Source organism: Lithobates pipiens, unplaced genomic scaffold (assembly GCF_037356315.1).
Source record: "Lithobates pipiens isolate NorthernLeopardFrog02 unplaced genomic scaffold, aLitPip1_a1.2 Scaffold_16, whole genome shotgun sequence".
Lineage (NCBI taxonomy): Eukaryota > Metazoa > Chordata > Amphibia > Anura > Ranidae > Lithobates > Lithobates pipiens.
Window position 1 is genome coordinate 111464732 of NW_027507748.1, and position 16389 is coordinate 111481120.

The window sequence follows — 16389 nt, forward strand, 5'->3', positions numbered from 1 at the left end:
GGCTGCTGGAAAGTATATAATCCCACTCTTGACTGAAGTTCAGTGCTTCAATGTTCTTCCTGTGAGCCTTTTCCCTGCCTGATCTTGATCCTTCTATCTGATCCTGAGACCTGCTCCTGTGACCAGCTCTTGTACCCCTGTACGCTGCTCCCTGCTTCGAGTACCTTGCTCCCTGTTACCCTTGTTTCCTGTCTCTGTCCTGACCCTGCCCTGCTCAGGTGTGCTCCCTCCATTTGTACATAGCCAATTAGGATGTTATTTGGGTTACTTCACTTTTTTTTTCTGTGTCACTTTATATTGTTCATGGTTTACTGGTGTTGGAATTGTATTATATATGTCTTAAAGACTTCCATTAACTTCCTTCAGCCTGATTCCTGATTTCTTAAATGTCTCTCCTCTGCGCTGGGATCACTAGTTTGGGCACCCTGCTGTGACAACTTGCGGCTTCACAGCCGGGTGCAAGCTGTGCTATCCTGAATGCCAAGCGGGCAGAAGTGGGCGCTGGTTACCTGTCAAAACTAGGTACCCCCCCCCCCCCAAAAAAAAAAATGACATACCAAATGTGGCACGTCAAGGGGTGAGGACTCCTTAAAGCAGAAGTTCCACTTTTGGGTGGAACTCTACTTTAAGGTACAGCCCACTGATCTGGTCATCCATGCTGGATACCTCCATGTGGTATTCCTGACATGCAGTCTCTTTTGTATTCTAATTATCCACATCTAAATATGTAATTTATTTATTATTAGTTGAAAAAAAAATGGATAAAATGTATTACATACAACAGGACTTCACTGTGGCTGTCAGTCATTAGTGCCTTCATAGTTGGACGTCTCTGAAAAAAGTACTGGATCTGAGTAAGCCAAAAACAAAAATGTTAATTTATAAGCTTAGCTTTTTTTAAACATTCTTAGATTTGAGAAAGCAAGATGATAATCCTAACTTTTAAAACTAAAGAGCAACTCCATTGTTCAAAATTGCAACTTGAAGTGACTTGAATCACCTACAGGCTTCAAGGTCATAGGTCTAAAGGTGACACTCTCGAAGCTAAATTCCACAATTGTATATTTTCTGAGCACTCTAAAGATACCATCCGTGAAGTATAATACCGTCATTTGACTTCGTAAAAATACCTCATTAACGTTTATAAGACACAAGGTAAATTTTTCTTAAATAATAAGCATGTGATATTATCTGCTCTGGTCAATGGTTTTGCACAGAGCAGCCCTGTACCCCCTCTTCTGGGGTCCCCCCTGGTGCTCCTGGCTCCTCCTCTTTTCTGAGTGCCCACATCCATAGCAAGCCTATTGCTATGGGGCACTCATGCGGGTTCAATCCTGAGCCAGGATGTGTGCCTGTAAGGCTTGGCTCCACCCCCACACAGGATTTGATTGACAGTAGTATAAGCCAATAGCTCCCACTGTTGCACTGAGTCCTGCAAGGAGAGGGAGCAATGTTGCTGCTCTTGGGCACAGCATGGATCAGGATCAGATCATGGATCAGGATCGGATTGGGGGGGGGATTTAGTGGGGGCATGGAGCTGATCACAGAAGGTGTTTTACCCTAATGCAGAGAATGCATTGAAGTAAAAAAAACTTTCTGCCTTTACAATCACATTAAAGTAATCTAAATCTAGTATATAAAGATTAAACGAAATTGTACTATATGCATTTTTTTGCACTCAGAATATTTACCATTAAATAATGTAAATGCAATAAAAATGAACACATAGTGCTCTATTCACAACCTATAAGTCCCAATACTATTTCAATGTGATTCTAACAAAAAAAAATTATAAATGCAAATAATCCTAAAACATAAACATGCAAAATAATAGGTCTAATACCAACATAACTGCACTATAAAATTCAAACCTGGAATTCAGCATTAAAATCAGCAGACATGCTACAATCTAAATGCAGCATCTTCTATAGATCAACTTTTACGTAGTGCAACGGCCTAACTGATTGGATACAAATTTTTTTGGGTGGGTCCTAGGATTGTAGGATTTGTATGGAGAGCTTTACAGCAACAGATCTAGATGACAGATTTACAAATTTTCATGCAATAGGGAATTGTATGCAATAGGGATTATTTAATAAGGCAAAGAGCAACATGATAAGTGTAGTTACCCATCCAGTCAGTTATTATTTATCACTGATCTGAATGTAATAAACTGGTGATGGTGAAAGAGGAAATCTTATTGGTTACTATGAGTTATTGCCTATTACCATTGTTCTTTGCACAGTTTTATTAAAAAGACCTAAGATCCAGAGTGGGTAATCCTATTTTTTAGGTTGAATATTGCACTTATCATAATAGCTTGTTTATGATTTGTAAATTATTTAAGTGTGATGACTTACCCCTCTAAAAAATAAATAGAATCCTCCCAAAACAGTGATCATTTCACCTATGGTACGAAGTGTGCTATCTACTGGAAATGGGGGCTAAGGAACAAAAATAAAATAGCTTTTAGTATTAAAAAATCACCAGTATTGATTAATATTATTATTTATTAATAATGGTAATGGTATAACAATTAATATATTTAAAATGGACTTACATTTCCCTGCACTGGTCTATAGTAGGCAGCAATGGTGAAGATGATGATATATGCCACGTACATCATGAAGTTACAGTAGAATACACGTTTGACAAAGCGATCCCACTTATCTTGTAAGAGTCTGTTGAGAGGCTCCACTAGAAGCATGTCATGTCGATTCTGAAGAAGATATAATGGAGGATATCATTGTGTACAATATGATAATCTATGTGCCCAACTGTATAAGAAAGCACTCTACCCTGCCTTCCAGTTTAAGACATATTTCTATTATTTTTGCTGTCTTAAAGCTGCTACTGGGCAGCCAACCCCAAGTGTAGTCTGATGTACATACCCCCTGGGACTCCCCAGATCTGGGAAAGCACCAGGAGTTTTATGCTAGAGGACTTTTTTAGCCTGTAAACATCCACATGCATGAAGTTTAAGGGTACAGCAGCAGAAACCTGATATAAACTCTGCCTCACAGACCACATTTTAGGGCTTGTTCACACCAGGTGAAGTGCAGTAACACATGCAAAATCGCTCTTTTTTCTATACCGCAGAAAAATGTGCTGCCTTTTGCAGTCACGCATGGGTACCAATAATTCCTAATGATATCCCCATGCATCTAGCAAATGGACATATGTTAGCGTCCAGTAAAACATACAATATATGGACACACCTGCAGGTGTGAATGAACCCTCAGACTGTTGCGCTCCAGGATTGTGCACAGTTTTAAAGGGTGCTTTGATTGAAAAGAGGTTGAAAAACACTGAATTAGATATTACCCTTTTCCACCAACTTCCATAGTGCAGGGAGTGATGTCATCCATCCTGCTGACGAAACCCCAGGGAATGAAAATAGCCAAGTCTTGTAAGAAGATGCTGCAGCACAGTGCTGGGAGAACTTTCTCAGCAAGATGGGGGCTGCTCTACATTCTTCAGATCTCGGTGGAAGGCAGTGGAGGCCGCCCCATCCATGCGCCTAGCCCCTTTCAGGACGCCAGACATATGGATTCCTATGGTGGGGGTGGAGGGGGTGGTACTTTTTGAAGCACCTGATTAGAGCCAGAGGCTCTAATAGACTTCAAAATAGGGTGGGCTTGGGGCGCAGAGAGTGCACCCTGATCCCACCCAATTGTGTGACGATAGCAAATACATTTTCACTACTTGCACAATAATCTTCCTCCCCGCCAATCAGGAGGCAGGGCGTCTGATCTGTTTTCTGATTGGCCAAAGCACCAGGCCACCTTATTGGATGCCTGGCGCTTAGGAAGAGGAGCAGAGGAAACACACGCTAGAGTGGAGGTCGCCGCCACTCTGGTGCACTGTTTTGGAGAGGAGCTGGTGCCTGGCGCCGCGGTATGGGCTGGGAGTCTGTCAGAGCCATGTGCAGGGGGGGGGGGGCGGGGGTGCTGCCAGAGCCCTGCAAGTGGGGGGGGGTCGGTGGGCACAAGTGGCTGCATATACTGGGCCCAAGTGGCTGCATATACTGGGCCCAAGTGGCTGCATATACTGGGCACAAGTGGCTGCATTTGACGGGCACAAGTGGCTGCATTTGACAGGCACAAGTGGCTGCACATGATGGGCACAGTGACTTATTTGGTGGGCACAATGGCTGTATTTGCTGGCCACAGTGGCTGCATATGCTGGACACAGTGGCTTTGAAGATTAATAAAAGGAATGGGTGTAAAGAAAAATCCAAGTGGTATTTGATGAATTGTGATATACTGAACAGATGAGTTTTGAGTATGGAGGAATCTAGAAAGCTCTGGAGCCATGAATCTTCTAGTTCCAGGCTCACTATGGTGTCTTGGGAGCTGCTTGTGTCGCTGGTTCCATGGAATGAGTTCAACGACTTCCCTGAATAAATCTCTGTTGTGCTCTATAATGAATGTGATGTGAGTTGAATGTCAGATACTTAATGAGCTTGTCACCATATTTTCATTAATGGGCAAATTTAGTGTTGCCCATAGCAAGCACTGAGCCTCCAGCTGTGTATTTTACAGGTAGGATTGAAAAGCCATAAGGAAGCTGATTGGTTTCCATAGTAAACAAGGCTGTTGTATCATTATCAGACATTTGATGTTATTAGGTGCTATGTGTCCCTTCCAATTGTAAAGGACAAGTGTAGAAAGATGTTGGCAATAGCAAGCAATGAGAGGGTAATTTGAGTAAAATAGAGCGTGAAAAAAAATGTCGGTGTTTGGAGAGCTTTGAATGATTGGAAGTTATAGGCTTGTTAGATGAAGTATGTTATTGTTAAAAATCAAAAGATTGGTCAGTACCCCGAATTAACCTGGAAGCATGTCTTTGGAGTGTGGGAGGAAACCAGAGTCCCTGGAGGAAACCAACACAGGCACAGGGAGAACATGTAAACTCCAGCAGGCAGGTAGAATCATGGTTGGGATTCGAACCAGCAACCTGCTAGGCGAGAGTGCTAGCCACTACACCACTGTGCAGTGGCTAGCACTATAGCTATAGGGCTATAGCACTATATATATATAGCTATAGGGCTAGTGGCCATAGCCCTATATATAAGATTTCTGCTAAAAAGGGTAAACAACATTGTTGCCATAAGAACGAGTGTGTGTACATGTTTCCAAACCTGAGCTGTAATATAGACAGTGGGAGGCTCTTTTATTATTATTTTTTATAGCTCAGGTATGGCAACAAGGTTGTTTTACCTATTTAGTTGACATCTCATGTATAGGGCCCCCTATGTTCTCTAGAACAAGTATACATACATGTTGCCAATAGCAACCAGAGGTGGATTTTTTTCATGTGGAGTGTGAAGAAATTGCAATGTTTGTTTGCTATGAGGGTAGTGGGTGCATCTTGTAAAGTCCCCTGGATTGTTTATTATGGGAAATCTGTACTGGGAGAATACAGAGACTGTGACTGCTGACGTCTCCTTCTGAATATACTAGTTGCTTGGGTGTTATCCTGATCCACTGGTTTCTGTTCATTCCCCATCACTGATTGGGATCAAATAAGAACAGAAGTTCTGAATAAACATGTGGTGATGCAGAAAGCATGGAAGCCAGAGCGCCAGGAGTCTAGCATTTTCAGAGGACGGTCAGCAATGTACACCTCCATATTTCTCTCAGGATGAGTTCCCTTTTAACCATTTGGAGGTATCCTAGTAGTTTCCCAAAAGCATTCATCCCTGGAAAGAGACTCTGCAATTCACATTGGCCACCGTGTGTACAGTATATGCTCCTTATCCCCTTATTTATTGCTCTCTGGGTAGCTATGGGAGAAATACTGCTCACTTCCTGTCATTCTGACCCCAGAGGAAGCGAGGAGTAAATCTCCACAATGGGGACCCAGACAGTGATAAAGACTTGTCAGCGGGAACCGATCCCACTCTACTATTGTGACCAGGTTATGGGATTACATGATGGAAACAGAAATGCATTTGATTGCATTTATGATCTATTTAAATTGTATCCTTTCGATTGAAATCCACTTCCCCAAATGATATTGTTCTATTAGTGTTATATTGATTGAATGGTTTGTCATCTATCGGTTATTCCTATTAAAGGATCAGTCAAAAAAAAATTGATAATTTATCAAAGCGTGTATGGCCACCATTAGGGTTTAAAGTGTATTTTCTGTGCATGGGTGGTTTCTGAAAGTGCATAGACAGTGCTGGATTAGAAAAAAAGTAATTGACAATAGTCCTATTTTAATGCTGCTTCAAATGTAGTACATATTTTGCAGTGCTATTGTGTTCGCAAGAAGATATTTAGATTTTTTAAATGGCTGTCATACACAATATATTCCATTAGATGGCACTCTTGTATAAATACTAAACCTCTTAGAAGTTTTTTTATGAAAAGTATGGGAACCAAGAGTACTGGCGTCCTTATGAAAAATACTAGTTGCCTGGCTGTGTCTGGCTATAACACTTTTGGGTTACAGAACACTCATGCATTTTTTTTTATAATTCCTTATATATAATTCACAGGTCTGAAACTTAAACATCAACTTGACAGCCAGAGAAGTGAGATTCCAAGAAAGGTCAGCAATGGCAGTTTCCATTGACCACTTGCCTACTGTGCACTTACACACCCTTCCTGCCCAGGCCATTTTTCAGCTTTCAGCACTGTCGCACTTTGAATGACAATTGCGCGGTTATGCTACACTGTACCATTTTCTTCACACAAATAGCTTTCTTTTGGTGGTATTTATTCACTGCTGTTTTTTTTCTATTTTTTACAAAAAAAAAATAAGACCAACGATTTTGAAAACAAAAATGTTTTTTTTACTTTTTTTCTGTCAGTAAATTTTGTAACTAAGTAATTTTTCGCCTTTGCTGATGTGCGCTGATGAGGTGGCACTGATGGGCACTCATAGGCTGAACTGGTGGGCACTGATGAGGCGGCACTGATATGTGGCACTGATGAGCACTAATAGAAGGCATTGGTGGGCACTAACAGGCGGCACTGGTGGACACTGATAGGCGGCACGGATAGGCAGTACTGATGGGCATTGCTTGACAGCAGTTATGGGTACTGATGGGCAGCACTGATAGGTGGCACTGATTGCCAGCACTGACTGGCATCACTAATGGGCACTGATTGGTGGCACTTGTGGGCAGTGGTGGGCACTGATTGCTGCCACTGATTGCCCACCAATGGCAGCTATGGTGGGCACTGATTGGCTACACTGTATTGCACTATTGTAATCAGGACACTAATGAGCAGTGCCCTGATCACATTCCTACATGTCTCCCTGTGAGGAGATGCTGTTGATCGGCTCTCCTCTCCTCACACTCTGTCAGTGTGAGGTGAGGAGAGATGATTACGGCACTTCCTTGTTTACATGTAACCGACTGTGATTGGACACAGCTGATCACATGGTTAAAGAGCCGCGGACGTGGCTCTTTACAGAGATCGGGGTTGCGCTGTTGGGCGCCCCCGCACGCGCGTGCGAGAATAGCTATTCTGGGACGCCGTCATATGATGGCGTCCCAGAACGAGAGCCGCACCACCCCACTGTCATTTGATGGTGGGCGAGTGGCAAGCAGTTAACCTCTAATAGTGTGCAGTAAAGTAAAGCATTGTAGATGCCCCATCTACCAAGAGTGGTATCAAAGCCAGTGACGGCCCGTGCACTGTGGATTCCTATGGCAGGGACGGGAGGGGGTGGTACATTTTGAAGCACCTGATTAGAGCCGGAGGCTTTAAAATAGGGTGGGCTCGGGGCGCAGAGGGTGCGCCCTGATCCCAGCCAATTGTGTGATGATAGCGAATTCATTTTCGCTATTTTCACACTAACCCTCCTCCCCACAAATCAGGAGGCAGCGCATCAGACCTGTTTCCTGATTGTCCAAAGTGCCAGGCCCCCCTATTGGATGCCGGGCGCTTAAGAAGAGGAGCGGAGGTCGCCGCCGCTCTGGTGCACTGTCTTGGAAAGGAGCTGCTGCCTGGCACCACGGTATGTGCGGGGGTCTGTCAGAGCCACGCGCGGGGGAGGGGTGGTGGGGGTGCTGCCAAAGCCACAACCCCCACGAGTGGGGAGGTCGGTGGGCACAGAGGCTGCATAAACGGGCACAAGTGGCTGCATATATTGGACACAAGTGGCTGCATATACTGGGCACAAGTGGCTGCATATGATGGGCACAGTGGCTGCATTTGGTGGACACAGTGGCTGTATTTGGTGGGCACAGTGGCTGTATTTGGTGGGCACAGTGGCTGCATATGCTGGGCACAGTGGCTGTATTTGGTGGGCACAGTGGCTTTATTTGGTGGGCACAATGGTTGCACATGATGGGCACAGTGGCTGCACATGTTGAGCACAGTGACTGTATTGGGTGGGCACAGTGGCTGTACATGATGGGCACAGTGGCTGTATTTGGTGGGCATAGTGGCTGCATATGCTGGGCACAGGGGCTGTATTTGATGGGCAAAGTGGCTGCATATTAAGGGCACAGTGGCTGCAATTGATGGCACAATGGCTGCATTTGATGGGCAACGTGACTGAATTTAATAGGCACAGTGAGGCTGCAATTGATTTTTTTTTTTAAGTATTTTTCTGAATTTTTCAGTTTGTTTGCACCCCCCCAAAAAATTTGAAGCACCAGCCACCATTGCTGGAAGGAGGATGATATCATCTTTGCCTAAGCGATGCAGGAGGAAGCCAAGGGAACATGGATTTTTTATCTAACATATTTACCCCTACAAATTTTTTCACTTTAACTGCATTTTAGTGAGGGCCACATTTAACCACTTCAGCCCCGAGGCTCTTTTTAACACTTGTTTACAAGTTAAAATCAGATTTTTTTTTTGCTGGAAAATGACTAACACCCTAGAGAATAAAATGGCGATCATTGCAATCTTTACTGTCACACCATATTTGTGCAGTGGTCTTACAAGCGTACTTTTTTGGGAAAAAATACACTTTTTTGAATTAAACAAGACAACAGTAAAGTTAGCCCATTTTTTTTATATTGTGAAAGATAACGTTACGCCGATAAATTGATACCCAACATGCCATGCTTCAAAATTGCGCCCGCTCGTGGAATGGCGACAAAGTCTCCATAGGTGATGTTTAAAAATGTCTACAGGTTACCAGTTTTGAGTTATAGAGGAGGACAATACCTCACATGTGTGGTTTGAACACGTTGTTATATGTGGGCACTACTCACGTATGCGTTCGCTTTTGCACGCGAGCTCATCAGGATGGGAAGCACTTTTAAAAAAAAAATTTTTTTTTTCTTATTTATTTTACTTTTAGTTTTTTATTTTGACACGGTTTTTTATTTATTTTTTATTTTGGGTCACTTTTATTCCTATTACAAGGAATGTAAACATCCCTTGTAATAGGAAAAAAAGCATGACAGGACCTCTTAAATATGAGATCTGGGGTCAAAAAGACCTCAGATCTCATATTTACACTAAAATGCAATAAAAAAAATGTACAAAAGAAAAAATAATTGAAAAAAAAAAATCTCTTTTAAGAGCTATGGCCGGAACTGATGTTTGACGTTGCTTCCATCCTCCCATTCCATGGAACCAATCAGGGGCCATCTTCCCCTCATTCTGCAGCCAGGCATTCACGAGAGAGGACACAATCGGTCGGTAAGCGGCGGAGACAACCGCAGTGCGGTGGGTGGGGGGGGGGGGGGGTTTCACCTCTCCTGCAACTGATAAAAGTGATCTTGCAATGAATCCGCCTAAAGGAAAACGCACACCGTTCCTGAAAATACCGTGGTATAACCTCGGTATTTAGTGTCAAAGTACCAACGTACAGGTAGGGCGATTTGTGTGAAGTGCTTACTGTATACAGTGATATACAATGCTAAACATACTGAGAAGTAGATGTTGGGTTTACATTATCATTTGGAACAGGCTGCCAATGCATTATAATGGACCAAAAAAAAGATACAGTAATACTTTGGATTACGAGCATAATTTGTTCCAGAAGAATGCTTGTAATCACAAAGCACTCGTATGTCAAAGCGAGTTAACTCATATGAAATAATGGAAACTCGGATAATCCGTTCCACAGCCACTGCTTGTCTGTGAAGTACCGCATGTGGCCAGAGGTGCGGGGGTGCCGGAGACACTCGGAGACGCTCAAAGACCACTCAGAGATGCTCGGAGACACTCAGGACTTGAGTGTCTCTGAACAACAAAGGCGCCTCTGCCCCTCTGGCCAAATGGGGTACTGCACATCCCAGCGGCTAGAATCCTGCTCGTCTTGTGAGACAACGTTCGCAAACCGAGTCAGGATTTTTTCTTTAAATCATTTGTATTGCGAAACGCTCGTAAACCGCGTTACTCGCAATCTGAAGTTCCACTGTACTTGTTTTTTTTTGTTTTTTTTTATTACATGCCACCTCAATGACATCTATGAAATGGTCTGTTGGTAGCATTAAGAAAAGAGCTTTTGCTTTTCTGAATCCCCATGTAACATAGTTATTTACCTGTTGATTCTGCTGTTATTTTTCAACTTATCTTAACATACCAAGCTGTCCAGCAAAGGTGGAAGTTAGAGGGTTGAGACAAACCATTTAAGATTGAAAGATTTGCTTACAATGGTCAGTTTTTCATTTGTGATCCCTTTTCATCAAAAATAGAAAAAACTGTACTAACTGCTTAAAGAATTGGTAAGCTGTGATCTATACTAAATTTTTGGGGGTTTAACACTGCTTTAATGTTATCATATCCTGTACTTTAAAGAAAACTTCCCAAAAAATGTAGCCTATAACCACTTACCGGCGTCTCGCTGCTGTAGGCAATAATCTCAAGCACAGAGTTGTTCTCAATGGTGTCCACACCAGACAGATCATATAGGGAGGAGTGGACCGGCCCATAGGCCCATTCAGTGAACTTTCTAGAGAGATGCCGGCACTCTGGATTCTTTATTTCTCTCCGAAGGATATAAGCAAATACCTGAATAGGTACAAGTAACATGGAACATCTAACTGTATGTAGAAAAACATGTTCTGGACAAATATTACACAACCAAATACATTACCACTTACCCCGATAACACTTACCCCGATTTTGCCGGTTTTTGCTGCTAAAGTTAATGGAGTAAGACCTTTCTTATTGGAAATATCCTCCAGTCTCAGGGAAGGTTTAATTTCTGCACCCAGTACCAAAATTTCTGAATACATCTTGGTGACAAACTTTGTGTTCTCCACAGTGTTGTCTGCAATGTCAACCAGAGCGTGCAGCACCGTGTTTCCGAAGGAGTCGCGGGCAGCAATGTTGGCTGGAGAGTACTGGTTCTGAAGAAGGTATTGGACTATCTGTATCTGGTTTGTGCATGCTGCTAAAGACAGAGGTAGTTCCCCTACATAACAGAAAATCATCATCATATAAGTCGCTTCTAAAAACAAAAAACAAACCCCATAGAAATCTATGCATCCGACACCCTGCATGGATATTAGGGACCGTGCGCATGGAGATTAGGCCTGTGCCCCGTATGAGAGGCCACCACTGGTCAGGGCCTTTTCTACTCCCAATGGCCATAATCCGGCCCCCTCCTAATTCTGAAGACAGTAAACTGGCCCTTTGTTTAGAAAGTTTGGGGGCCCCTAAATTAGAACAGGACTCTTTTTGATCAGACAACTTACTACAGCAGGAGACAATAGGGGGAATTCAGTAAGGCAATAATAATGCTTTTCATGGCCTTTCATGACTTTTCATGGCTTGTGCCTAATTTATTGAAAGCTTTGCACCAGTTAAAGTTTCAGTACTGACATGTGTGTCAGATTCAGGAAGTTCTTACTACCATCAGTTTTAGAAACATGCGCTACTTCAGTTGTTGACCTGTGACAGATTCCAAAAGAATTACTGCCACTTTGTAGATAAGCAAACTGGTCGTAATTAAGACCAACTCTGAGTTTGTGTACACAGAGACGCCAATATACAGAGTTGCACATAAATGCTGGAAAGCTATTATTTATGTGAACGCTTACTGCACAGGGCTTAAGAGTTTCCAGGACACCGGCGTCCACTGGCGTCATAGCAACCGATGACTCCCCCGTCCCCATTCAAATACTGTTTGGGTTATCAGTAAACAAAGTAGCAGTGATGTTGGCTGAAATAATTTTCCAAATATAACCATGGCCATTTTTGGTTAACAACATCAGCCAGCATCTGTACCCCTTTATTTAGTTTAAGCTGTCAAGGAATCTTCTGGCCAGCAGCTGAGTGGAGCCAAGCATGTTATCAGTTGCTAGAATGCTGTCAGTTGCAACAGTGCCCTAGGTAGCAGGTAGCAAAACATGAATTGAGGACCAAGTGTCTGCAGTATGGACAATCCAGCCTCAATCCTGTCCTCTTCCATGCAACAGATTCATGTATCTGTTTCCAACGGGTCCATGAATCTGCCATCCAAACTAACATTTGACTTATATTGCCTTCTTTATGAATACCCCAAAGTGTGCATGAATGGGAAATGTTATGTTCTGTGCTTTCTCTTTAGCAAAGCCATAATGCTCTGTGAATTGTAGTCATGCTCATAAGTTTACATACCCTGGCAGAATTTATGATTTCTTGGTCATTTTTCAGAGAATATGAATGATAACACAAAAACTTTTCTTTCACTCATGGTGTGTAAATGGTCATCTAGTGCTGCACTGACGTTTCTGGATTCTCAGTCATGGGGAAAGCAAACAAATTGTCAAAGGTTTAGCGGGAAAAGGTAGTTGAACTGTATAAAAGAGAAAAGGGATATAAAAAGATATCCAAGAGATTGAGAATGCCAATCAGCAGTGTTCAAACTCTAATCAAGAAGTGGAAAATTAGGGGTTCTGTTGAAACCAAACTACGGTCAGGTAGACCAACTAAAATTTTAGCCACAACTGCCAAGAAAAGCCCACAAATAACTTCAGGTGAAATACAGGACTCTGAAAACATGTGGTGTGTATTTCAAGATGATGCACAATAAAGAGGCACATGAAGAAAGATGGGCTGCATGGTCGAGTTGCCAGTAGAAAAAGACATTACTATGCAAATGCCACAAAAATATCCCGCTTACAATACACCAAACAGCACAGAGACAAGCCTCAATCTTCTGGCACAAAGTCATTTGGAGTGATGAGACCAAAATTTAGCTTTTTGGCCACAACCATAAACACACTACATTTGGAAAGGAGTCAACAAGGTCTACTGTGAAACACGAAGGTGGATCGATGATGTTTTGGGGATGTATGAGCTACAAAGTCACAGGAAATTTGGTCAAAATTGATGGCAAGATGAATGCAGTATGTTATTAAAAAATAATGGAGGAACATTTGCATTCATCAGCCAGGAAGCTGCACGTGTGATGTACTTGGACATTCCAACATGACAATGATCCCAAACACAAGGCCAAGTCAACTGGTCATTGGCAACAGCAGAATAAAGTGAAGGTTCTTGAATGGCCATCTCAGTCTCCTGACCTCAATATCATTGAACCACTATGGGGAGATCTCAAACGTGCAGTTCATGCAAGACAGCCCAAGAATTTACAGGGACTGGAGGCTTTTTGCCAAGTGGAATGGGCATTTATACCATCTGAGAAGATAAAGAGCCTCATCCACAAATACCACAAAAGACTTCAAGCTGTCATTGCTGTTAAAGGGGGCAATACACAGTATTAAGAACTGAGGTATGTAAACTTTTGATCAGGGTCATTTGGGTAGTTTCTGTTGCCATTATGATTTAAAAAGAGTAAACAAAGTTGATTGATAAAAAATGGCTTCCGCCAAACACTAATCATGAGTGAAAGAAAAGTTTTTGTATTTTCATTCATATTCTCTGAAAAAAGGAGAATAATTTCATATGGGTACAGTGCTGCATGACTGAGTAATTGTCATTCAAAATGTGAGAGCACTTAAAGCTGAAAATTGGTCTGGTTAGGAAGGGGGGTTACGTGCCCAGTAGGCAAGAGGTCAATAATCCAATCTTGTGAAAAACATGTTTATATATTTCATCTGCATATCATCGAAAAATCAGCCTCGCAGTCTATTTTGTCTGTTTTTACAGCACTGTAGAAGTTCTTCTCACCAAAGTAGAATCCAGCCCTTCCTTTGGCTTTCCTGAAGAATTCGCCATCTGCTCTTGCATGAACATCGGCTCCGTGCTGTACCAAAAGCTCCACCATGTTCATGTTCCTTCGTTCAATAGCAATATGTAGAGCAGTCTGACCTATAGAAAAGAAGTAACCATCACATTTACCAACAACAACCATGAATATAAAAGACAGTTATCAGCTTTTGAACGTCAAAGAAAAGAAAATTGTGCCCCCCACCTTTAGATCAGGTCCCTTTATACAGGCTCCCCCACTTAGAGACCCCCCATTAGATCAGAGTTACCTTGTATCAGCACCCCCCAAGGCTACATTTACACCAGAGATTAGGGCCAGTGAGAATCGTATCTAAGTGTGGCCCTGTTCATTATAACAGGTCACCGGCAGCGTCCGCTATTCACTGCTGTCCACACACCCAGCAATTACCTTCATAGTGAACAGGACTGGCAACAGCACCTAGCTAGCTACTATCCACACTGGCCCTAATTGCTGGTGTCAATGTAGCCTTAGAGACCCACTATTATAACATTCACCTTTTTTAAGCACCCCACCCCCTTACTGATCCCAATTAGATCAAAGGTTCCTAATATTAAACCCCCCCTCCCCAATAGAGACATACTGTTAGATCAGCACCCCCCTTAGAAACCACCCTCTAGATCAGAGGCCCCTTAAATCAGCGCCCCTGCCCCTTAAAGTCCCCCATTAGATTGCCCCACCATGTGGCAGCCACTGCAAGCCAGGAAGAGGGGGCCGGAGTTGGGGGGCGGAGCTGGGAGGTGGAGCAGCTCTACAAAGTGCTATTTTCCACCAACTGTGCAAAGTGGCACACAGTGGCAACGTGCATCATTGGTTTCCAGAAAGCTGGCAGTCCTAGCAACCAATGACTGCAAAGGTGAATAAGGTGGGGGAGAAACCAGAGCACAGGCAGGCACTGCCAAAAAGGAGGCCTCCCTGGGTGCACTGTGTGAGAGCACATGTTGCAATCATTGAGGACACCTTACTGAGTGGAGCCCATTGCCAGAACTTGCTTCTGCACTGACTCCAGGACTCCAGTCCAGATCAGGGCATTTCGGAGGTATGTGTCCGGGTATTAGGTGGACTGAAACCCAGACACATGATTTAAATCCCGGACTGTCCAGGTGAATCCCGAACAGGTGGCAACCCTAGATGAGCATGGGTGCAGAGAATTCAATGATAGTGTTTGTAGAAATGTAGAAGGTCCGGGTAGTAGCTATTCAACCAGTATTAAATTATTATAAATATAAACAACAAACATTGGTCATACATGGACTAACCCTACAAGCTTTAACCATTTCTTGAGCAATTTGAAGCTTTGACACAGTAACTTTAACCACTTTCCTTTGGTGGTATTTAATCATTGCTGTGTGACCAAAAATGTTTGAAAAAAAAAGTTTTTTACTTTTTTTCTGTCAGTAAATTCTGTAACTAAGTAATTTTTCACCTTCACTGATGTACGCTGATGAGGCGGCACCGATGGGCACTGATAGGCTGAACTGGTGGGCATTGATTAGGTGGCACTTACGGGCACTGATGAGGCGGCACTTATGGGCACCGATGAGGTGGCACTAATATGCTGCACTTATGGGCACAGATGTGTGGCACTGATAGGCGGCACTGGTGTGCACTGATAGGCGGTACATATGGGAAGGGCATTGATGGACAGCAGTGATGGGCAGCACTGATTGCCAGTACTGACTGGCATGGCTAATGGGCACTGATTGGTGGCACTTGTGGACAGTGGTGGACACTGATTGCTGCCACTGTTGGACACTGTATGCTGGCATTGGTGGACACTGTATTGTGACACTATATTTCTTTATTGTAATCAGGGCACTGATGATCACAGTACCCCGATTACATTCTTACATGTTCCCCTGTGAGGAGATGCTGCTTATCGGCTCTCCTCTCCTCACACTCTGTCAGTGTGAGACGAGGAGTGCCGATTACCAGCATCTGTGTTTACATGTGACTGGCTGTGATTGGACACAGCCGATCACATGGTTAAAGAGCCGCGGACACAGCTCTTTACACAGATCCTAGCAACACAGTGCAGCCACGATCGCTGCGCTGCACGCCCCCACGGTTAAAGTACAAAATATAAAAAATTAACTGTCCATGCTCTTTCTTTAAAGTGGGTGTAAACCCATGCTCATCATTTACAAAGTAATGGCATACTAGCAATCTATATGTATGTACATGCCTCCTGCATGTATCCCTACAGTGGAATTGTGACCGCTTCTACATTTGGAGCCCTGCAAAACTCCAGAATCGGTGGATGGGTCTATTTTCCAGCACTCG

The 16389-nt window shown here is 43.2% G+C and overlaps 1 protein-coding gene across 1 annotated transcript in view; it reads right to left on the minus strand.

The window, feature by feature from the left end:
• TRPV1 (transient receptor potential cation channel subfamily V member 1) overlaps positions 1-16389 on the minus strand; it is a 72042-nt gene that overhangs the window by 37545 nt on the left and 18108 nt on the right. Inside the window, exons 5-10 of the mRNA XM_077480265.1 lie at positions 14049-14189; positions 11048-11346; positions 10764-10940; positions 2561-2719; positions 2361-2444; positions 780-850 (exon numbers count right to left, since the gene is read on the minus strand). Coding sequence (XP_077336391.1) covers positions 780-850; positions 2361-2444; positions 2561-2719; positions 10764-10940; positions 11048-11346; positions 14049-14189 — 931 coding nt within the window. The remainder of the gene's footprint in view (positions 1-779; positions 851-2360; positions 2445-2560; positions 2720-10763; positions 10941-11047; positions 11347-14048; positions 14190-16389) is intronic.